The sequence below is a fragment of the Anastrepha obliqua genome, chromosome 2, assembly GCF_027943255.1.
Source record: "Anastrepha obliqua isolate idAnaObli1 chromosome 2, idAnaObli1_1.0, whole genome shotgun sequence".
In the NCBI taxonomy this organism is placed as follows: Eukaryota; Metazoa; Arthropoda; class Insecta; order Diptera; family Tephritidae; genus Anastrepha; species Anastrepha obliqua.
The window spans coordinates 92,051,918-92,075,860 of record NC_072893.1 but is presented as its reverse complement, the minus strand read 5'-3'; the positions used below and the strand labels follow the sequence as shown (position 1 = coordinate 92,075,860).

The window sequence follows — 23,943 nt, the reverse complement described above, 5'->3', positions numbered from 1 at the left end:
TTGTATTCAATTGTGAACGCGGTATTAATTAATCTCCTCATTTATCTTCATCTTTCGCCTTACAGCAAGGTACCTTACATTCACGCCTGCTAAGCGCCATACTCGCTGGTCTTTGTTCTCCTTCGGTGAAGTTGCGTACTACATTCTCATTGCTTAACCCGGGCAACGAACGTCAATCGATAATCAGCCCAAGCGACAATTCCGGTCTGCCAATGCTTTCATCCACCGAAGCGCATCAGTATCCCATACTTGTGGAACAAATGATTTATCGCACACAGCAGGAGAAAAGTGATTTTCTCAGCAATTCATGGACTTTCAAAGATGTGCTCGTACGGTTGTTGGATATCATTGCGAATCCGATACGCGGACGTATCGAGAATATTTATAACCGCAGTGTGCAATTGAATTATGTGGGCTCTTTCGGCAGCAAAGATATTAATCAAGGCTTAATCGACAACTGCTGCCACCTGTTGGCACGTGTGCTGGCCGAAATAGTGTATCACACATCGTTGGGCGATGTGAGTTTAAATAAATCATTGAGTTTACTTTTTAACGAATCGTTTTCTTTTAATTTTAACATTTTAGTATGATAAAATGTTTATGCCGCCTCGTAGTCTTCACTCCACTGGTTCACGTTTTGCACGCTGCGACCAGAGTCGCACCTGGAACACTGGTAATTTCGGACCCGACGCTATTGGATTTACTGTGGATCGTGCTGGTATTGCAATTGCGGGTGCCATGATTTTCTCTGGGTCCGGCTCTTACGATTACCAATTGGAATTGTTATATGACAACACCGTGGACTTACAGTCGCAACATAAATGGGAAACACTCGAATCTGTATCGGGCTCTTATGATCAGGATGTGGTGCATAATGACATGGCTGAAATCAAATTTGAGCGACCGGTGCATATTAAAGTATAGACATCTGACATTTAATCAAATAATTAAATAAATACTATTTTAACCACCTCTGTTTTTAGGAAAATACACGGTATGCACTTCGTCTGTGCTCACAAGGCGCCCGCACCTGCTCCGGCGACGCAGGTGTGCCTTCGATACGCGGGCCTTGCGGCACTACATTTCAGTTTTACTCTTGTGATTTGAGCTTCAATGGCACCACTCCACAACGCGGTCAAATCCCCTGCATACTTTATTATAGCACGCCGGTTAAGAGTGATACGTCGGGGGGTGGTTGTGGTAGTGATAGCGGTGGCAATAGTACCAATGGTGTGCCACCCTCCAATGAAGTGACTACGCGTGATACTGCTTTACAAATTGCTAGCGATATTACCAAGAAGTGTACTGAGCTGTTGATTTTGGCTCGTAATGCTTTGGCTGCTTCCCTCTCGCCCTCGGACAATTCATCCAATCATACACAGACGATAGATTCGGAACACAATATCACACCCATTGAGGAGCATATGGACATTAATTGGGCGAATAATTCGCGTACTTCTGTGCTGCCGGTGGATGCAAATATGTCTACTGCGCGCGATATAACGAAACGTATTGAATCATTCTCAAAAGGTATCATAGAGACACTGAAATTCGATAAGCGCTCTACGAATCCATTCGAAATGGAAATCGAAATAGGTGCGACTGAGATACATCCAAAAGATTTGATGATTGAGGAGAGTACAGGAGTACAGGACTTGAATTTCCGTAACGGGCAAATAGCTAAACTGAATGGGAATGAGCGGGTGGATGATGAAGATGAGGTTGCAGAGGAGTTTGTAAATGTGCAGCATCATCACCACCAAAATAATCAGGTTGGCATAGGTGGTCCGTTGCGCTCCGATTCGGAAGATGTACCGGTTACGCAGTTGACTGTCGTGCAGATTATGGAAGTATTCAATATGGCATCGTCGAATATGTTCCACACACTCTTGCCCTTGGTTTATGCACATATAGCCAATTTGGCATGCAGCGATCCAAAGGTTAATGCACCCGCTTCCTAATAGTAATCATCGGAATGTCTAATATTAATACTCTCTTTTCCTCAACAGAGCTCTGTTCAAGTACTTAGTATGATTAAGGAGATTCTGCCGCACATTGCTGCGCTCAATCAACTCTACGCTACTAAAGATCAAAACGTTACAGTCTGCGGCGCAGTTACTATAAGTCCTGTGGCGGCGGCGCACAGTGTACGCAACGCTATTGCCGTGGATAATCGCGAATTTCGATCGCGTAAAAAGAGCGAAAGTGAAATGCCAGTTTTAGGGGATCGAAATGCTAGCGAAACCATAACTACCAGCAATCATTATTGTGTTGTGGAGAGCGAACATCCATATCGTAGCGCTACAATCAGTTGTCAACGTGTCGAATTTCCTCCATGTGTACAGTGGTTAACTATAGAGTTCGATTCACAATGCGGCACTGCTCAATTGGAGGATTATTTATTGCTTTCTATACCCATGCGTCCGGTAGTAACGGAATCTTGTCCATCGAATGAGGATTACTTTGATATGCTGGATAATAATATGCGACGTCCAAATGGATGCGTAGGCACTGCACTGATTAGTAGTTGTTATAAAACTGCTGGTGCGAAAGAAGAGGTGGATGTTGGTGTGGCTGTTGAGCGGGATTGGATTGTCGTGAAGAAATTTAATACGTGAGTAAAAATTACTCACCAATTTTCCATAAAGAACAATCAATGTGTCTTCTTTTATTGAGCTTTCAATAGTAGCTTACATAATTTAAATTTGACAAAAATATTTTCCTGCATTCATTGTTGTTTTGCAGTTCTTCAAATTGGATGCAGAATGTTATGATATTGCCTGGTAATTGTGTTGAGTTTTCTTTAGAAACTTCTTCGCTGTACGCACAGGATCCACACATTAATCGATATGGCTTTAAATGTCTGGTCGTGGGTTATGATAATCCATCAACAGTGAGTTTTTCTATTCTTGCGTTAAGTGCAGATGTAACCCAGTTATATCTCATTTTTATACAGCTCAGTGCAGCAAATTCATGCTTGATACGTCTGGAGCAGGAATTAGCATATTTGGGTGGAATGTGCAGTGCTAACCTCATGAAAAAAGATCTTAATCTGCCAGGTAAAAATAGCGATCATTACATTTTTTTGTTACATTTTTTGTATATATATAACTGAAAGAATTTATTTGTTACTCGCATATGTAATATTTTGCTTTCTACCCATATTCTCTTATTTGATTTGTTCCATATGTTTTCGTTCAATCAATTTCCTTCATTCATTCCTTCTTATTTCTGACCAAGTTTTCGAGTATATTCTTGTGTGCCTGCTTGCCTGATTTTTGCGTGAAAATCCGTTTTCCCATAGGCCCAAGCCAGATATATATTTTACTGTTTTTCATGCATTGTACCATAATTCTATTCATTCCCTATACCCTCCTAATTATAGAAAAACTGAGGCATCGCAAATTTTTGTCCAAGAAAAATGGTGGATATTTTGCTCCGGAAGCCATTTTTCTTAGTGATGATATTAAAGTATCCAAGTAGGTTTCGCTTATACGGATATAGCTGTGAAAGGAACATTTCCTCTGTTTTTTTGTGTTTTCACAACTCGGAGGTGGTTCACATTATTATAAGATCTATGCATTTTTACCATATCCAAAATCTGTTTTCTATGTCAACGCCGCAATTCAATTACATTATGTCGGTAATCGGCTCGGTCATAGCGTAATATTTGGGAATAATGAAAAAACATATAAGAAACACAAGAGGCCCTGTGCAACTGATACAATGGTTTTCTAGTGGGAGCATTTGCTTCTAGGCTTGTTCTTACGAGTATAATGCCACAACTATTTCAATAACGGTTTTTTGAAATCGTATATGCTCGCATGTAACAATTGTTGCCAATAACCATATTTTCCCAAATCCGTTCACATTTGACTATTCAGGTTTAGGCCCACAGCAACCGTTTGCCATCTTGAAGTCCGTACCATATGGATAGCTTATAGGACTTGTATCAAAGTTTTTGGCGCGTAATTCTCTCAACTCATCAATCCCTCTCTAGATAAGTTATACGGTAGACTCCAGAAATTTGCTGAGCAAAGCAAAAGGAGTGTTAGAGGTCATATCACGCGCAAAGCTATTACATCCAGGACATACTATACATACTGAATTCGGAATCGATTCTAGATAGGCAGAAGTTGAATTTGGAGATAATCAGTAGGGCCTACTTTATACGTAGCTGTCTCCGGTATTCCAATGCGGTCCTGAGTGCGGTGTTTGTCAGGTATGTAAGTTCATGCTCTGCGCTCCACTAGTATTCGACCAAATTGGCGCTAGCAGGAGTATGCTGTTAAGTATGCTGTGTCAATGGACACTATAATCGCTGAAAAGTGGAGAGCAGGAAAAGTGGTTCCACTACTGAATTCAATCAAGCGGAGTTATACTACCCGATTTATCTCTTTTATCTAGCAGTGAAGATACTTCAGTCTTACTAATACCGTTCTTTACGAAACACCTGACCCCAGCTACATACGTATCAACATGGCTTCCGTAAAGGATACATAACGCCATAAACACACAAATAAATTGTGACATTAGCCAAAGTCGGCCGCCCTGTGAGCGAACTGTCCAACGCTATGGATAACTCCTTTCATCCACTGCGGCTGAATAGGTTGCTAGTGGTGCTCTTTCGACCAACTGTTCAATTTCTATATTTCGCGGAGTTTGGTTTAAAAAAAAAAAAAAAAAAAAAAATAATTGGCGCTTATACTTCTATTAGGTGTTTGGCCGAGCTCCTCCTCCTATTTGTGGTGTGCGTCTTGATGTTGTTCCACAAATGGAGGGACCTACAGTTTCATGCCGACTCCGAACGGCAGATATTTTTATGAGGAGCTTTTTCATGGCAGAAATACACTCGGAGGTTTGCCATTGCCTGCCGAGGGGCGGACCGCCATTAGAAAAATGTTTTTATTAATTTTGCTTTCACCGAGATTCGCACCCAACGACCTCTCTGTGAATTCCGAATGGTAATCACGCACCAACCCATTCGGCTACGGCGGAGTTTGGTTTTACGATCAGTAAAATCTGATCTCAATGATGGTTTATATCCAAGTGCAAGCGATTATTTCTTCGATAATTCTCGCTTCTTCACTGCAAGGAGTTTAACCATCTCCTCTACAAAGTCCTCGGCCTATTTACAAAATAGCTAAACGAGGTCAAACACCAACTGAATGTGCACGACAATGACACACCATTTTCGAATGCTATCAACCCCTGGGCGCTACCTTCGACAGTTTGCTCTTTTTGACGCATACAATCGTGATCACCACTTAACCCCATATCTGGAACAAACACTGCAATTCGCTAACCGGTAGCACTTGGAGCAAGGACAAAGAAACGGTGCTGACTACATTTGAGGCAATCAACCAGCCGGCTTGAAGAGCCCACTTGGTCGTCGGGGAATAGTTGCACGCACTCGATGAAGAGGAGACCTGTCTGAACATCGCGCTCAGGACTGCCACTTATGTAGTGAGAGAGTTAAGGAGCATAACACCAATTTCTGCTGGGAATACGGAATATAGACCATTGAGCTTTAACGACTTTTACATTGTATATAACCACTATTATAAGATCTCGGCCCTGAATGCCGTTATCGGAGACGAAAAGCTTCAACTTGCCGTTGCTCTGGCAAAATTAAGTTCTGGATATTATTGGAGGCTAATCTTCGACCTAAATAAGTTCTATGCCATAAGTTCTGTTACAACTTCAAATTAGAGTAGTTGTCATGAACTTTTCTGAAAAATGGAAGGAAGTGTTTTTACAACAACAACAGCAACCACTTCCAGCTGAGTTTGGTAAGCTGCTACCGAGAATGCTGAGAATGACAAACTGTGTTGATTTCTGTTCAATTAGTTTGGAAAAATCATCATTAATCGTTTAACGATAGAACAACGATTCCCAATTGTGGACATTTACAAAAAAAAAAGAATAAACCTGTTAGCGAAGTTCATATGTAGAGTAGCGGCGGCATCATCAGTTCTTATTTCTTTTGTAATAAGGAAGGAGCTGTCGTTACGGTGAATGGCGGCCGCTATCGAGCAGTGCTGATTGAATTTTTATTTCCAAAAATTAATCAGCTAAACATCGACGACATTTGATTTCCACAAGATGGCTCATGCAGTGCGCTTAACAATCGATTTATTGCAATATTCAAGCGACCATTGACGCCATACGACCAGATTGGCGATCACCCGAAAAGAGTCAAACTGCACAATACTTATGTTTAAATTATCGGATATGCTCCCCGTATGTAAATATTTCCCTATACTACAGGGTGGGCCAAATAAGACCTACTAATGTTAAACACAAATAACTTTTGCAATAATCATTTATTTTGGTTAATTGTTTTTATACACTGAATATATTTTATGGAAATTATGTGTGAAATATTACATCAGACAAATGTCCACCATTTTTCTCGATACAATATTGGCTCTTTTTAAGGCGTTTTCTATTACACCACATAATGTTTCTGGTTGAAGGATCAGTATTTCGTCTCGAATATTTTGCTTCAACTGTCTAATAGTCTCTGGTTTATTAGCATACACTTTGTCTTTTAAATATCCCCATAAAAAGAAGTCGGGCGCAGTCAAATCTGACGAACGAGGTGGCCAAGGGCAATCTGAATTTTTGTAAATCAGACGTTCGCCAAAAATTTCACGCAGCAGACCCATAGTTTGCCTAGCAGTATGCGCAGTTGCTCCATCTTGGTGAAACCACAAACTAGGATACTGCTCCGCCATTGGCCGCAAAAAGTTTTCAATCAATGTTCTGTAAGAAGCTCCTGAAATCGTTTCCGGCGTTTCATCCTCATTTTCGAAGAAATATAGACCGATAACTATTGGATTTTCAGAGCCGCACAATCTACAGTTTTGTTTGTTGACATAACCATTTAAATGGAAATGCGCTTCAACCGACATCAAAACATTATTTAAAAAATCTATTTGTGTAGCTAATTGTGTAAAACGAATAGCGTATTGTAGTCGTTGTTGGTGGTCTTGCGGTAGGGTTCCATAATAAATTTCCAACAATTCAATTATAACCTACAAAAAGAGACAAATAAATATGTCGAAAAATAAAAAAGTTATTTGTGCTTAACATTAGTAGGTCTTATTTGGCCCACCCTGTATAATACATTTTTTTATGCAAGTTATTTTAGGAAGTTTTTTCAGCTATGTTTGAATAATAGATGATTGGGCTTCTTTGAATAAATTAATTTGATTTTTGTCGCTGGAAATTTTAATAATTAGTTTGAACAACATACATACGTACATATCTATGAACCATATATTGTATTTGTATTTTATAATAATGTTTGCTAATATTTTTCTTTTAATACCACTTTCTTGCCTCCTGCGTTATTTTTAATCGCTTAGCTTGTAATTTTTTCAAGTTACTTCATACAATTTTTTTTCTGGACTTATATTGACAGATGACAAAGATATGGAGGACCTTGGTGGCGTTGAAGAGACAATAAATACTCATCATGCACTATTATCGAAGGGCTTTGCGCTGTCTGATCCCTTTTTAACAGTTAATCAAGCATTAGAGTCTTATCTACCAATTGGGTGAGTAGAAGAAATATTTATTTTATCAAAAAATTCGCAAACAATGAAGTTCGCTTAGCAGACTAATGCGCTATAAAAACTGAAACAATAATAACATGGCTCTCAAGAACTGGAAAGGACATTTGATTGCTTGAATAAAAAGCCATTTCGATTCAAATTTAACACACAACTTAATTTATTCTTAAATATCTAATTAATTCATATATACATAATATATACAAAGCCTATATTAGTTTATAAAAGTAAATTCTAAAATTTGGTAAAACAGCGTATTTGGATTCCTTGTAAATCATCGTCCTACTTCGTGTATACTACAAAATATATTTTCTGTTTAGATTTCTTTCTGCTTACATTATACGTTAAAATTTATTTGGCGTGGCAATTAGTTTGCATAGCATCTCTAAACGTTCCATATACTCCACTATGCAGCCTCCACATGGCTAGCACTCACAGATCAGTCTTTAGAAGTCCCGCATTTTCGATCTGATAGACGATTTGCGTTTCCTTGTAGGTGCGTGGGTCGGGCATAACGACATCCAATTTCCGCTTCTTTCGTCGTTTGGCCAATTGCAGCCAAACAATTACGCCAATCAAGAGCAACACCAACACCAGCGCTAGCACGCCTAAAAGTATATATGACAAATACGAACGCGGCTGACAATTTGTTTCGATGTATTTGTTAAGTAAGACAAAATCATTTGACCGGCTGGATGTGGTTATTTGCCCATTAGTTGGTGCTGCTACCTTTTTTGAAGCCATTGCCAACACATAAATATTATCCACATTATTGCGAAAGAATGTTTGTTTGGGTATCGGTGGTGTTTGTGCTGTATCCAAATCGTTACAGCCATAGGTATTTTCGTAGCGCAACTGCTTGAGATTGAGCGCGAACCGATCGTTAAATTCGAGTGGGCGTGTTTCGAATGGTAGCTGTATAGTGTTGTTGTTGAATTGCAGCTCGAGAAGTTCACTGTGCATGTAGTCCCGGTGGATGTGGATGCCTAGATTGAGAGAGTGGATATGTGTTTTATATTAGACGTGTTCTGCATTTACATACATATACATGTGTACATTAGGATGGGCCAAACAAATTTTTTTCTTGATGCTACCTCCTAACTTTATTCTAAGGCCAAAAAATGAGACAAATATAATATATTTTTTTTATTTTAATTTTTAATATATACCCCTACCGTCAACGCTTTGTAAACTACCATTGATATCCTATGGGATAAATTCTCTTTTCCGAAAATTCGATATAAAATATTTATGGATCAATAATATTTCATCTCTTCTTTTAATTTCACCTCACATTTGTCAATTATAAACAATGATTTATTTAAATAAATAAAATTATTTAAACTGTTATTTATAGGCACCGTGAAAAACTGTTTAAGTACGATAAAAAAGTTCACAAATATCAACAATTATTTATTTGAACAATTTAAAAAACCTTTAAGAACAAGATAATAATACATTCTTTTGTTATTAAAAATTTCTTAGCGCAAAAATAAAAAAACGAGATATGTGGGTTTGTTTTAAATTTTTGACATTTCTTGAAATTTTACGAAATATTTAAGCTTTTGTTTAATAAGCTTTTTGTATAATTTTGTGAAGGAAAAATAAGAAATGATTAAATAATATCGATATGTTAACATTTTACACCAAATTTACTGAAAAGTGTATTTGTACCATGAAATTTCAATGATAATTTTTACAGCGTTAGCGGCACGGATAAATATTACATAAAAGCAATATAAAAAAGAAAAAATAGGTGTATAATTTCTTTCGCCATAGAACAAATTTCATAGTTTTTCATGTCATAGTTTCAAAGAACAAAATCAAGAAACAAAGTATTTGTTGGGCCATCCTAATGTGCGTGGCTTTGTGGGTGCATGCATCCTATTATTTACCCTTGAACGCTATCGGACTCGTGAGACCAAAATAGTTGTCGCGTATCTGTACGCTTTCACGCACATATGCCTCAATCCATTCAGCATCGATGGACGCAAAATAGTTGTCCGTTATACTGAGTTTGTTGATTACTAATAGACAAAAGAAAGAATGATAAAAAATTGGTATCAAAAGCTTCGCGAGGAAGTAATTGATTAAAAATTTAACTGCTTAAAAATATACTAAATTTTCTTTAATAACGTCTTTCTACCGTCTTGTTGTTTTATGATGTAAATATAAAAATAAACGATTCGTAAGTTTTTTAAATTAACTTACGTTTGGATTAATAATTTATATATGTATATACATGCTTGCCATAGTGCAGGTTGGCTTTGAGCTTTCACTAACCAGACCTTTGAACATCAGTTTCTTTATCTCTGAATATTATTTGCTACTCACTTTTAAAGGAAAACGCGTGTGAATGCACCTCTTGAAAATTGTTGTTGTGTATGCGCAGAGAGTTGAGCACCTCAAGTTCGTAAAAGGCTTTCGATGGCACATTTGTCTGGAATACACAGTTCCGAATTTCCAGTTGTTCGACAGCGAACTTCTTGAAGGCCTGCGATTTGTGTGAAATTTATTGAAATTTTGTTTTTAGTTTTAAAACAAAAATATAAAGTCCAATAATAAAATTAAAAAAATATGTATTCTTGATTCCCATATGGTAAATTATTTAGTACCTAATGCCATTTAATTTTTGTTTAATTTATTTTCCGATTTCTGGAAATCGCGCGATTTTATACTTAATGGCACTAGGTGGCGCAAAATTAATAATCAGTTTTGTTTTTGAATACATTTTTTACTAAATAAAAGAAATCTGTACTTTCACCCTTACGCTCCATTGGTTGTCTGTTTGTATACTGGATTTGCAAAAATTATAAATATTCCGATAGTATTGATTTTGCGCCACCTTTTATGAATCGTTTTATTGTGTGATGGTATTCACACGACTGGTGTGACGTTGAATATGATTCAAAGCTCGAATTGCCGCACAGTAAAATTTAGTGTTGCAGAACTTTTTGTATATTTGTGGAGCCAAAGCAATTCAAAAACAAAGAAAAGTTTATGCGCAGAGTTTTCAAAGATTATTCTTAACTTTTAGATATGCTGAGCTCCTCCTCCTATTTGTGGTGTGCGTCTTGATGCTGTTCCACAAATGGAGGCACCTACAGTTTCAAGCCGACTCCGAACGGCAGATATTTTTATGAGGAGCTTTTTCATGGCTGAAATACACTCGGATGTTTGCCACTGCCTGCCGAGGGGCGACCGCTATTAGAAAAATGTTATTATTAATTTTGGTTTCACCGAGATTCGAACCAACGTTCTCTCTGTGAATTCCGAATGGTAATCACGCACCAACCCATTCAGCTACGGCGGCCAGATATGTAATATACTAGTAAATAAATTTCTTACAAGTTTTCCTTATTAGTCAAGGATGTAATCATGGAAGCATGCCTGCCGATTGTAATTTAAGTGTGCTCTGCCCAATCCATAAGAAGGGTGTGCCAACTACCGCAGGATTAGTCTTCTAAATATTACCTAAAAGGTTCGGGCGAGCGTATTGTGTGAAAGGCTGAAGCCCACCGTCAACCAACTGATTGGCCTTACCAGTGTGGTTTTAGACCTGGAAAGCCTATCATAGACTAAATATTCACAATACGCCAAATCTTGGAAAAGACCCATGAAAGGAGAATCGACACACAGTTACTTGTATGCTGCGATGTGTGAATTTGGAATCCCGCAAAACTAATACGGCTATGCAAGATGACGTTGCTGAACACCAGCAGCGCCGCACAGTGGTCAAGTAGCCCGACGTTTTGGTCAGAAAACAATAAGTCAAAGAGAAATAGTATGATTTTGATGAAATTTTTACATACAAGGTTTTTTGTGTCGCTGATTCTGAAAATGAAATCAGAATTTCAAAATTCAAAATGGCGGACATTTTTCGCGAAAAGTGTTCAGATTTTACTAAAATTCACATTACCAAGGTTTTTGGGGTCGCTGATTGTGAATATGAGATCAGAATTTCAAAATTCAAAATGGCGGACCCAAAATGGCGGACAGTTTTTGCGAAAAGTTTTCAGTTTTTACTGAAGTTCACATTACCAAGGTTTTTGGAGTCTTTGATTTCGACAGTAGACGTACGATTTTCAAAAGAATATGCCACATTAAAAGGGGGGAAAATATGTCGTGAAAAATAATACACTTGAACTGAAAGTGACTATCATAGATTTATTTATGAAATGAACTTAAATTTTAATTGGAAGAACATACATTTATTCATATCTCCTCGTCATTGTTCACATCAAGGATGCTGTCTGAAAACTTCATTAATGTATATAAATTAATATAAATATATTTATATTAATGTAAATTTATGTAAACTATTCACCGTTACGCTCGTTGAATCGTCCAACCAGCTTTTATTATTCTCCAGGAAACGATTTTTCGTACTGCGAGCATTTTTCCATTTCTTTTTCAAAACAGAAATAATTTTTATCAAAGCCATTTTTGATTTTTCTTCGATAACATATGAAGGTGTTGCGTCGTCCACTAGTTTATTACAGATAATTTGTATTAAATTATCAAATTTTTTTGACAGAAAAACATCATGGATGGCATCGAATATTTTCCTCCTTGTCCATGAAAAAATTTTTCTCTTGAATCTTATTCAAAAAAAAAAAAAAAAAAAAAAATTACTTTAAAATAATAATTTAATTACCATTTAAAAATACTTATTATATTAATTATTTTATTATTATTATTATATGATTTTTTAATATTATCAAAACATGATTTTTACCACTCTTTTGCATTTATTAATAATTATTTATTGTTTTAATAACAATATTCACTATAGAAATTGAGATAAAAGTAGAAATAAACACTCTGCATATATTACATTCATTCCTAACATTTCCCAGGCATACACACAAATAAAACCAGTTTCGATCGCCCCCTCGGCTCAAATGCCCCAACACGCGCTTCAAGCTCGGGAGCGACCTTCTGCAAAGAAAGCGTATTTTTGACGAGCGGGGATAGCGCGGGAGCAAGATCTAAACGTATTCGAAATCTGTATACTTTTCTGCACTAGGAAACGTAAATATCTCCGTGGCAATTCGTGGCAATAAAAATAATTATCTACGAGAAGAAGTGCAATTGAAAAAAAGGGGAAAAAAGGCTTATACTGCGTCATTAATATTGCCTCTAAAAATACAGCAATATGGTTACAGTAAAGTATTTTCGTAATGTACATACCTTTCCGAACAACATCCATTTTAGTTTGCCCTTTTTCGTTGAAAAATGGTGAATCTGCCACTATTTTTGTGTGGCGCTCGAAAACGAGTCCCGACAAATGGCACTTTTGAGCGTTCACCACGGAACATCTGTTCAATGTAAACATCTGTCCCTTTGGATTTTAATGCTCCAGTGCCATCTGTTGACGAATATATGAAGCTTTACCTCAAACGGTAACTTTCGATTTTGGGATTTTTGGCCAAAACGTCGGGCTACTTGACCACTGTGCGCCGTCAGAATTGGGAAGGACCTCTCCGAGCCGTTTGATACCAAACTAGGGTGCAGACAGGGTGACTCGCTGTCGTGTCGCAGAACTTAATCGCTCAGGCACAATTTTTTATAAGAGCGTACAATTGTTGGCGTATGCCGATGATATCGACATCATCGGCCTTAACAAGCGCGCTGTTAGTTTTACCTTTTCCAAACTCGATAAAGAGGCAAAGCAAATGGGTCTGGTGGTGAACGAGGACAAAACGAAGTACCTCCTGTCATCAAACAAACAGTCGGCGCACTCGTGTATCGGCACCCACGTCACTCTTGACAGTTATGATTTCGAGGTTGTAAAAGACTTCGTATATTTAGGAACCAGCATTAACACCGATAACAATATCAGCCTTGAAATCCAACGTAGAGTCTCTCTTACCAACAAGTGCTACCTTAGACTAAGTAGGCAATTGAATAGTAAAGTCCTCTCTCTCATTATGCCCGTCCTAACGTATGACGCAGAAGCGTGAACGATGACAACATCCGATGAAGCGACGCTTGGAGTATTTGAGAGAAAGGCTCTGCGCAAGATTTTTGGACCTTTGCACGTTGGCAACGGCGAATTTCGCAGCTGATGAAACGATGAGTTGTATGAGCTTTACGACATTATAGACATAGCGCAACGAATAATGATCCAGCGGCTACGCTGGCTGGCTCATGTCGTCCGAATGAATACAAATGCTCCAGCTATGAAAATATTCGATGCCGTACCAGCTGGTGGTAGCAGAGGAAGAGGAAGGCCTTTTCTGCGTTGGAAAGATCAGGTGGAGAAGAACTTGGCTCCCTTGGTGTGTCCAATTGGCGCCGGTTAGCACGAGAAAGAAACGACTGGCGCGCTTTGTTAAACTCGGCCAAAATCGCGTAAGCGGGTATCGCGCCAATTAAGAAGAAGAAGAAATAGCTTCGTGAAACAGTCATCCCTTCTTACAAAATAAAGGAAATTTTTTGCCGAAGGAGGACTCCAGTAATCTATTAGGATACATTCACATATCCAACTTTATAGAACCACGATATAGAATATAAATAACTTGCTGTTTATAGTTTTGCACAATTTCATACTCCTGAATTTCAAATGGGCATATGCCAAATCGCATCAATTTATGTTCGAAAAATTTTCAAAGCGACATAATGAAATTTAGCACATATCATTTCGTCTTTGCGAAAACGATTTCCAATACATGGCTGTTTTTTATGTTCTATCTACGAATTATGTAGACTGAGTGAAGTATGGCTAAAAGCCTTTTCAACGAATTTTCTTTCCCAAAGTGGCTTAAACAAGTTCAATGAGAGTAACCGTTGAGTTAATTGACAAAAATTTTTGCAAATCAAATTATCATGGTTTGAAATAAAGGAATTAAAAAGTTGCTCGTTCCAAATGCACGATTTCGAAGCACACTACATCACGATAAATCTAAAGTAACTGGCAGTACTATCTATCCGTGAAAAGAGCAAATGTCAACGAATTGACAGATAGTGCTTAAGTTTCGATAACAACTCAGAACAAAGCTAGAAACCTACATAAAACAATCATGACAAGAGTTAAGTTAGGCCAAAGTTTTTGAATTTAGCCGTGATTCTGAAAATGGCAATTCATTCAATGACAGTTATGAACAATGAAACCTTGTTGAAGCTAACGTAGACATCATATCGTCCCCTTAGTATTAAAATAGCCTATAAATTTTTTGATGTTTTGAGAAAATGAATTTCAAACTTTTTGTCTAAAGTAGCTCTCACTCAAATCTCGTTATGTCTGTAAATATTTATTATTTTTTGACTGACGTTTTGACCCACTTTGTGGAACTAGAATTTGAGAAAATTTTGACCACATATAAAATCGACGATGGAGAATCAAAAAATTCAATAAAAAAATAATAGCCTATGAGCACATAGGCTATTGTTATACTAAGGGGACGATATGCTTCTTCTATCTAAGCTCAGCTGCGCCTGAACCAATGTCACGTAAATATATAATATTGGCTAGACGCTTTATGTAAAAGCGAAACTTTTGCAAGTGCTAATTTACGTAAATTTTTCTAATTCATTTGCCAAATATGCACATTGAAAAGACTTAATGCTTTACCCACACTTTCTGAAATAAATAAATAAATAATATTTGCATATCTACTTTGAGAGATTTTAAATTTAATAAACAAAAATTACCCAAAAGTTACAGAAATCGCACATTTTTAACAACCTAATATATCATTATCTTTAGATATAAAGGGTGTGTCATTGGCTGATTTTTAAAATCACATTGACAGCATTTTCGTGTTCAAACAAGAGACCGTAATTTTATGGGATTTCCCCCCCAGAATATGAATTCAGTAAAAAATAAATTTGATGCAGTTTACCTGTGGTTCTATTCTCTTCACAAGCACATTGTCCATTTTCAGCAAAATAGCGCGATCCTTGAGCGTTGTGAAACCAAAAGGATGAATCACATCGATGCGCCCACCAATGAATGAAATTTCTTCTATGTTGCCGTTGATTGCATGCGAATCAATCAACTCGAAATTCACCTGAAATAATGTGGGGTATTACAGTTCCACAGATCTACACGTCTTCAACAAGTATTGGACCCTATATGGATAAGAACTTACCTTATGGAAATCGATAATAAGCGGTGTATTACTTGCATACCGCGGAAAAGCTAGCGCATACTTATTCAATACCAAATTTTCGATATTCGTAAAATGAATTGTACGCAAGCCTTGGGTATCTTCCAGCGCATTAGCTTCTATGGTCAAGAACCTGCAATTACTTATCTCTATTTGAAACACATAGCCGATCAGGTGAGGCAGTTGTAGGCGCTGAATAAAATAAAAAAGTAGCGTCAAAAACACATGTTAAATTAAAGGAAGTTACAAATTACTTAGCGTATGAGTCATCGCTACACCCGCTATAGTATTAGTTACATACGACGAATGAACCCACCTGATTCACATGTTGACAATCGCAAGTGAATTTGGTGTCATGTGCTATGCAAGTTACGTTCTGCAATGGACCAAAGGGTGGCGGGAGCGGTTGTAGTGGGGGTGATGGTAGCGGTTGCCAGCTACCACCGTTACTGTAGTAATCCGCACGGATATGGCATGCAGACAGTGTGAGCAATGTCATCACTAACAACCAATATGTTGATGAGCTAATTTGCTGTTGATTGCCTGGGATATTTCGCCAGAGCCAATTATTTTGTGTTTCATGATTTAACAATATTTGTTGTTTACATTTTTTGTGCGTCTTTGTTCGTGAGTTTATTTCTTCGGTGGTAATCAGCGATGCGGTGGCCATTGTAACGTTTTTTGTTGCACACAATTTTTCATAGCTTTAACATGTAACTTTTTACACTGCTCCAACACTCTAATTTCAAAATTCCGATATCTTTTGCATTAAACTGTTCTGTAAGTGTATCGTTTCGCTCGAGGTCTCACCGACAACTGAAATACTGATAAGATTGTTCGGTTGGCTTAGTGTCACTTCATTGTTACTAAACACCTACAAATAGAATTGTTTTTGTTGTTCGATATCATTTTGCAGTTGCTGTATTAGTTGGTTGATGCGTGTATTGGTGAATTGTATCATTGCTCATGCATGCCCGTTAACGGTTTATTTCTTATCTAATCGCATACTTTTTTTGTTGACAAAGCGCGAATCAAATACGGGGAAATATTGTTTGCCTTGTTTCTCATACCTTCTTTATCGAGTACTCATTTGGTAACTAGCAGAATTTGAATTTTTCGCAGATGGTTTGTTTAAGGTTATTTGTAGCAAGAAAAATTAACGACAATACATATACTCGTACATATAACTGGGTACATATGTACGCAAATTATATACATATGTACTCGGCCGCCGTAGCCGAATGGGTGCGTGATTACCATTCGGAATTCACAGAGAGAACGTTGTTTCGAATCTCGGTGAAACACCAAAATTAAGAAAAACTTTTTTCCAATAGCGGTCGCCCCTCGGCAGTCAATGGCAAACCTCCGAGTGTATTACTCCCATGAAAAAGCTCCTCATAAAAATATCTGCTGTTCGGAGTCGGCTTGAAACTGTAGGTGCCCCCATTTGTGGACCAACATCAAGACACACACCACAAATAGGAGGAGGACCGCGGCCAAAGACCCAAAAGGGGTGTACCCGCCAATTATATACATATATATTCAAAAAAATTGAGTATATAATTTTCTCAATATGCATGCTAGAGAACAATCGAACATCGATTTTTAAGGCCGAGAAAAAATCATTAAACAATGATTTTTTAAAAGTGCACTATTTTTATGTATAAAAAAGCAAAAAGGTACATACGAGTAAGTATCGAACTCATTATTTCAGCTCACAACATACTTATATTTGCAAAAATAACAAAAGAAATATGTTTACTAAATATGTAATGTGTATGAAAAAATTACTATACTTAAAGTTTACACTTCTTATGAAGAACATGTTTTTTAAAGAAGTGTTCAGCCGAAGTGCGGTTTTTCTACCGAAGCCAAACTAAACTTATGTGGCCGAGCATTGTCGAGGCTGACGCTGAGGCCGAAGTCGAAGTTCGTCCACCCAAATTAATTTTCAAAGAGTAAAAAATGTTTGTTTGTAAGGGTGATCAGATGGAAGGTACTTTTTCCAATAGGGGTTTTTTGACAGATCACGCGTGACTACTGTCGAACTAAATATAATATATAATTTTTTTCAGTATTCATTGACATTGCATCATGAAAAGACTTAAGAGTCAGGAACGTTTACAAAACGTACAATTATATTAGGAAAATCGACGCTCTGTGAAAAGTGTTCATCGCGCGCTCGGGCCAACTTATGATGTTCAGCGATGAGACCCATTTTCGGCATAATGGCTACGTTAAAAGCAAAATTGCCGTATTTAGGCTGAAGAACAACCCTAAGCCATTCAAGAACAGCCATTACATCCATTGAAAACAACCGTTTGGTGCGGTCTATACGCTGAAGGAATCATTGCCCCATATTTCTTCAAAGACGAGGCTGGCGCCAATGTAACAGTGAATGCCGAGTGCTATCGCACCATGATTAACGACTTTTTGATGCTGGAGATTGAAGCCCGTTATCTCCACAACACTTGGTTCCAACGATACTGCGCTACTTACCAAACAACCCGTGAAACAATGGGTTTACTGCGTCGTTTCGTTGAGCAATTTATCTCTCATCTCGAGCGAGTGGATTGGCCACCAAAATCGTGTGATATTACAGCTTCGGACTTTTATTTGTGGGGGTATGTAAAGTCTAAAAGCTTTGTTGATAAAACAGCTTTGATTGCGACATTGGAAGCCAACATTACTAAAGTTATTAACGAGATACTGATCGAAGTCCTCCAGCGAGTCATTCAAAATTGGTGTATACGGATGGCCGAATTACGGCGCAGTTGCGATTAACATTTGAAAGGAATTATCTTTAAAACAAAAATGTCAAAATTTTGAAAGCTGATTTTCTTATATGCCGAAATTATAACTTGGGCTTTGGGCTTTTGTCAGCTGTTCTTCCTTTTGCAAATTCTTATAAGTAAAATCGTTTGCAACTGTAATTTGAAGTTTTCTCAGAAAAAACTAAAAAAAAAATTTTTTTTTGCTCGAAAATTTTATTACCTCGACATCGACCATCGAAAACCAACATCAAATTCTGATATTTTGACGTAATTATAAAAAATTATGACGTACGTGAGCAGGCTTATTTAATAATCGACGGCAAAACCAATTGGGAATGAACCCACAATAATTTGTCTAACAGTCCATATGTAAAACACAAGCCAATAGGGCATGTGCGTGAAACCCAGTGTGGGTAGGAAACACCAAATGATAGTGATGATTAATAGCGCTCGCCCTCGACAGGCAATGGCGACCCTCCGAGTGTAGTTTTACCATGAAGAAGTTCCTCATTTGCCGTTCGGAGTCGGCTTAACACTGTAGGTCCCTCCATTTGTGAAACACACACCACAAATGTGAGGAAGAGCTCGGCCAAAGCACCGAGGAAAGGGGTGTAAGCGCCAATTATATGTTATATAATATACATAATATTACATACATACAAATTAGAAACATTTATTTCTTTATAAATTCCTTACATGCCACCGAAATAATTGAATACTTTTTGTTCGTAGTCCTGTGCAAAAAAAGTTTAGGATCAGTGGATCAAAAGCTACATTCAGGAAAGTCGTCGGAAATTTTCAGGATAAGTAAGGATGCATTGTGAAAAAAATAGAAATTTGCTTATATCTGAGAAATGAATCACGAATTTCCCACATGTTCTGGTAAAGAATTTCCCGACGAGCATTTTCGAAACATCTAAGTATTGGCATGAGCCACTAAAGTGGCACTGCGGCTAAAAGCGAATGTGCTTAGTTAGATTTAGTTAGTGGAAACTTGTTAGCGGATAACACATTTCAGTTGCAGCTATTGAAAAAATGCGAGTGTCGTTTGGAAGATGAGCGATTCCTCTGAGCAGCGTTCTCAGCAGAAGTTCAAGTGGCTGTCAAGCTTTGTCTTGTTATAAATACTCTGAATGTCTTGTTATAAATACGCCATGAAAAATACGTCGAAACACTTCGTCATTTTTGTTATCCTTTGTTGAAGATCTCTTTTATTTGTTATCTCTTTGTAAGAAACAATCTTCCAACAGAACAATTCAAGATCGCACATGGCTCTTTATACTCAAAATCTGTTAAGGAGTCAAAACATTAATGTTCTGCTATGATCACAATCAAGTTCGAATCTTAAAATTATTGAGATTTGCTGGAAAGCTTTTGGTGATGGTATTGCTACTCAAAATCCTTTCAAAATTTCTAAACTAAAGCAATTTTTTTAGTGAATGTTTTGCGACATAACAATGGCTGCATGGCTGAAAAATTACAAAGGTTATAAAAACTGCGATGATGTCAAACTTTTGTGCAAGATTGTATGTTGGTACGTAAATTTATTGTAGCTATTATATTTACATACATATTTACATCAAGATGTTGAGAATACAGAAGGTGACACCTTTGGAAACCCGCTGCTTTTTTCTTGGCAAATTTGACATTTGAGCAACGTCAGTACAGAAAATAAGCAAACCTTTGTGTGCAAATGTATGCACGTGCAGATGCGATGTGTGCCCAATTTATTTTATATTTTCGGCCTTCCACTCACGTTTGCTTACTCTTTCTCTTCTCTTTGTTTGTTTATTTTATTTATATTCTGATGTCACGGCACTTGGGAAGGCGCAATCTTGTAATCTATCGTTGTTGTAGATCACTGCAAGTGGGTTTGATTGGTATGAATTTATGAATTTTTTGAAATGTCTAAAAATTCGTTTTCCCTCTATTCATCTTGATAATTACTTCTGTGAAATTAGATCAACAAAATTGAAAGTTAATTGCTTTGATTTATTTGATTCCTTCGAAAATTATTAGTTACTTATGAAAGCCAATTCAATTATTCATAGAACAAATTTCAACTGTACCCCTTTAAAAAGCATCCCAGTAAGCCAAATTGAAAGGTCAAGATTAAGTTCAGAGTAGCATCATCGCAAGCTGTTTAGTTAGAACATTGAGTGCAGAAAATGAATATAGTATAATTATTTGAAAGCCTACGTATTTAGATATACAAAATTATAAAATATCAGTGTTGTCAGGTGGTATATCAATTCCTTGTTGCTCTGCATAGGTGGCGGTGCTAAGTATTTGGAATTTTTATATTTTGTATTTAAATTGTTTGTGAAAAAGTATTGTATTTGTATACATTTTATTTATATTGGATTTTTATCTATTTGGATTTTAACATATTTGTTGTATTATTTCCTAATTTGTTTTATAATATTGACTAGTATGCCTTATTTCGTAAATTTTTTTTTCTGAGCAAAACTGCCATCCATGTGTTAATTTTGTCACGTGGAGTCTTTGCTTAAGAGCTAGAAAAGCTGTATTGTTGGTAGATGGACAGAGGAAAGTTACCTATCTAAAACAGGATCTTATCTTCTTAAATAAGACAAGAAAACGAGAGATTCATATAAGCCAATCTCGCTTCTGTCCCCAGATGGTCAAATTTTGGACTCGCTATCTAAACCCGGCATGTAGGAGCATGTAACTACATATACCAAGCAACCAATTATGGGAAGTTAAAATACTTACTGCTGCAACAACAATATCAATCATTATTTGATGAAAGTCGTAAAATGATACCAAGGCTCAAGGCTTTTGGAACGAGGTCGGGTCGAGCGACTACTCTTGAAGTCTAATTTCTGATTGATTTTCTGTTATTGAAAAAATGGTCATTAATTTCCAAACAGATAATAAAATTAAATTTTATAATTGAAAAACTCGAAAACTAAAATAAATATTAATAAATAATGTGCATATTAAATATTGTCTAAACACAACGTCTTAGACACGTCATTCGTTCTCAGGGCAAACAAGTGTAATGACGTGTCTCAGACATCAAGAGGTTACTCCGTAATTACAAAATTTCACAAATTAAGATATAATGTTAAATTATAAAGACAAATTCTTGTACGCAACTCTTTGTTATCGATAATTTTGTTCCGAAAGTAGTTTCTCGTTTTATTATACCAATTACTGAAATCACTCCGACTCTCATATTTATAATTTTGTTGAAAATTTTAATACTGATTCCCAGTATATAGCCTGTAATTTCGCAAATAGGTAGGTCATTTATTCTTCTTATTTCTACAGAAACCCGAATGAGGGGATTTGTCTTTTATTTACTTCAATGATCCCAAATCCTCACTTAATGATCAGTAAATTTTCTCACCATATCTACCACATTTTTACCTCTTCCTATTGACTATTTTCTGTAGTGGAACATCATGAATATCTGAAATTGCTAAAGAATTTTTTCGATAAGCACCGTTGCTCTAATTTATAATGCTTATGCAATCTAACGACTCGAGTTTTCAACTTCATACGCTGTAGGCACGATGTACAGAATTCACTAAACAGCTGATTTGCTTACGTAATAGGTGTAATGACAGCGGTTAGTTTACGACAGAGGTCGTCAAAAACTGGGATAGTGTTGGCTATATACGAAAAAATCCACAGAACCAAGAATGATAGAAACAAGATTGCGCCCATCAGAGAGTGCGTTGGTGTTTGTTTCTTATTTTAAATTTAAAGCTACCGAAACTAAAGTAAAAAAAAAACTTTATTGTTAAACAAAAGAATGTTGTGAATGTTAATGAAAATTTGTTGGTTCTTATAAAATTTGATATTTTGAAAGTGTAAAGTTAATTTTTTGCTCCTTTTAAGGTTATGTTAGAATATTAAATGTTCTTGAAAACCATTGAAAACCATTTTACACATTTTAAACAGCGTTTGAATTTACTGAATGCGAATTAAAACCGTAGAGGTGTAATCGTGTCTTCTGGTCCTGAATCCTTAGTGGGACATAGGGCATCAAGAGGTGTATTCATTGTAAAAGTAAGCAACAAAATACTACTGAAGAAACTATAACGACATTTTTAAAAAAAGAGTACCTTATCTTGTAAAAAAGTCGTTTTCTTAACAAAAGAGTTTATCTTAACAAAAAACTCATAAATTAAATTGTACATATCCATAACACATTTATTAAAAAAAAAAAACGCACATTTTAAAGACAATTTGTGACGCATACAAAGTTCTTTAAGTAATTCAATAAAAATTGGGTGTTTTATTTTCTTTAAATGAGCATTTCAGAGCGTTTTTATATCCAAAGCTAGGCAACACTGCAGTAGCGAGAGAGAGATTTGACTGCTGAAAGCAGAAGAACACAAACAACAACTGCAATAGCGGGTAATCCTATCAGATGTTAAAAAAAGTAAAGCTAAATAAAACTGAGTGAATTATTGAGCTAATTTAAAAAAAATATTTATTTTACAAAATTATAAACACTACTTTTAATTATAACGGACTAGAAAAATATAATGAAGAAAGAACTAAAACTCTGAGGCTAAATAACAAAAAAAAGCTAAATCAATATGCTTATAATACTTCGTTATTGTCTGAACAAAGACTGGTTGGAAGAGCGTAAGAATACGTGTGAAATGAGCTGACACAATTCTGCTGGCAAAAACCACCGTGACGTTGCAGCCAAAGTAACTCTCATAATTTTGCTTTGGATGGCCAAAACTTGCATTGTCTCAGTATAATACTTGCGTTGTAGTAGCCTCATGTGCAAACCGAAGATGCGGATTATCTTTTCTACTAAGCTTAGCTATGATTTGTAAGACCATTTTCAATTCTTAATTTGCCTGTCATCCCGTTTGCTGTCGTTCAAGCCTCTAATAACTTAAGTCTTTATTTATTTCTTTATTTTAAAAAATCCACGTCAATTAATCTATTAAAAATATATTTGTAAGATTACGCAGACAGAAAATGCGTGACTGTTTCTATTACCTTCAAAAGATTTTAGTGCTAACATTAACAAATTTTTAGCTTTAACGTACGAGAATGGAAAAATTAAAATCACAAGTTTTTAGCGCAATAATATTTGGGTACAATAGAGACAAATTTGTAACTTGTTACATCTAAAATAATTAAAAATAAATAATAATAAATTTAAAGATGTATGAGTAAAACTTCAATGGCAGCCGAGTAACTACATATATGTTGCTCATTCAAATTTTCTTTACTTCTTGACCATAACATTCATATCATCATCAATTGCTCACTGGTTGTTTGCAATTCCTATCAATTTAGTGCACTTTAATTTTTTGACTCTTACTCTCACTCTCACTTTTCAGGCACACACACATCCACATTCACTTAATAACTTCATGAAAGCTCAAAGAATGCAACAAACCAACGATCACTGATCAAAATCACTCGTACAAACTCTTCCTAATAGGCTTAATTGAATTCGAGGCCTTTCATGGG

At 36.5% G+C, this 23,943-nt stretch overlaps 2 protein-coding genes across 11 annotated transcripts in view; one reads left to right on the top strand and one right to left on the bottom strand.

Moving 5' to 3' along the window:
• Positions 1–23,943, top strand: part of LOC129239679 (E3 ubiquitin-protein ligase highwire) — a 69,621-nt gene that overhangs the window by 7,928 nt on the left and 37,750 nt on the right. For 2 of the 4 annotated variants that reach the window (XM_054875379.1, XM_054875376.1), the window contains 8 exons: positions 66–518; positions 586–918; positions 984–1,940; positions 2,010–2,614; positions 2,746–2,893; positions 2,957–3,059; positions 7,430–7,565; positions 7,624–7,748. In XM_054875379.1, the coding sequence (XP_054731354.1) occupies positions 66–518; positions 586–918; positions 984–1,940; positions 2,010–2,614; positions 2,746–2,893; positions 2,957–3,059; positions 7,430–7,565; positions 7,624–7,648 (2,760 nt within the window). In that variant the 3' untranslated portion in view covers positions 7,649–7,748. Of the gene's footprint in view, positions 1–65; positions 519–585; positions 919–983; positions 1,941–2,009; positions 2,615–2,745; positions 2,894–2,956; positions 3,060–7,429; positions 7,566–7,623; positions 7,749–23,943 lie in introns of those variants that run through there. The other 2 variants (XM_054875377.1, XM_054875378.1) reach the window with 2 other exon arrangements.
• LOC129239681 (uncharacterized) overlaps positions 7,717–23,943 on the bottom strand; it is a 36,178-nt gene continuing 19,951 nt past the window's right edge. For 3 of the 7 annotated variants that reach the window (XM_054875385.1, XM_054875389.1, XM_054875388.1), the window contains exons 2-7: positions 16,011–16,518; positions 15,677–15,886; positions 15,428–15,595; positions 9,915–10,074; positions 9,476–9,607; positions 7,717–8,566 (exon numbers count right to left, since the gene is read on the bottom strand). In XM_054875385.1, the coding sequence (XP_054731360.1) occupies positions 8,013–8,566; positions 9,476–9,607; positions 9,915–10,074; positions 15,428–15,595; positions 15,677–15,886; positions 16,011–16,364 (1,578 nt within the window). In that variant the 5' untranslated portion in view covers positions 16,365–16,518 and the 3' untranslated portion in view covers positions 7,717–8,012. Of the gene's footprint in view, positions 8,567–9,475; positions 9,608–9,914; positions 10,075–15,427; positions 15,596–15,676; positions 15,887–16,010; positions 16,569–21,204; positions 21,317–23,943 lie in introns of those variants that run through there. The other 4 variants (XM_054875384.1, XM_054875382.1, XM_054875387.1 and 1 more) reach the window with 3 other exon arrangements.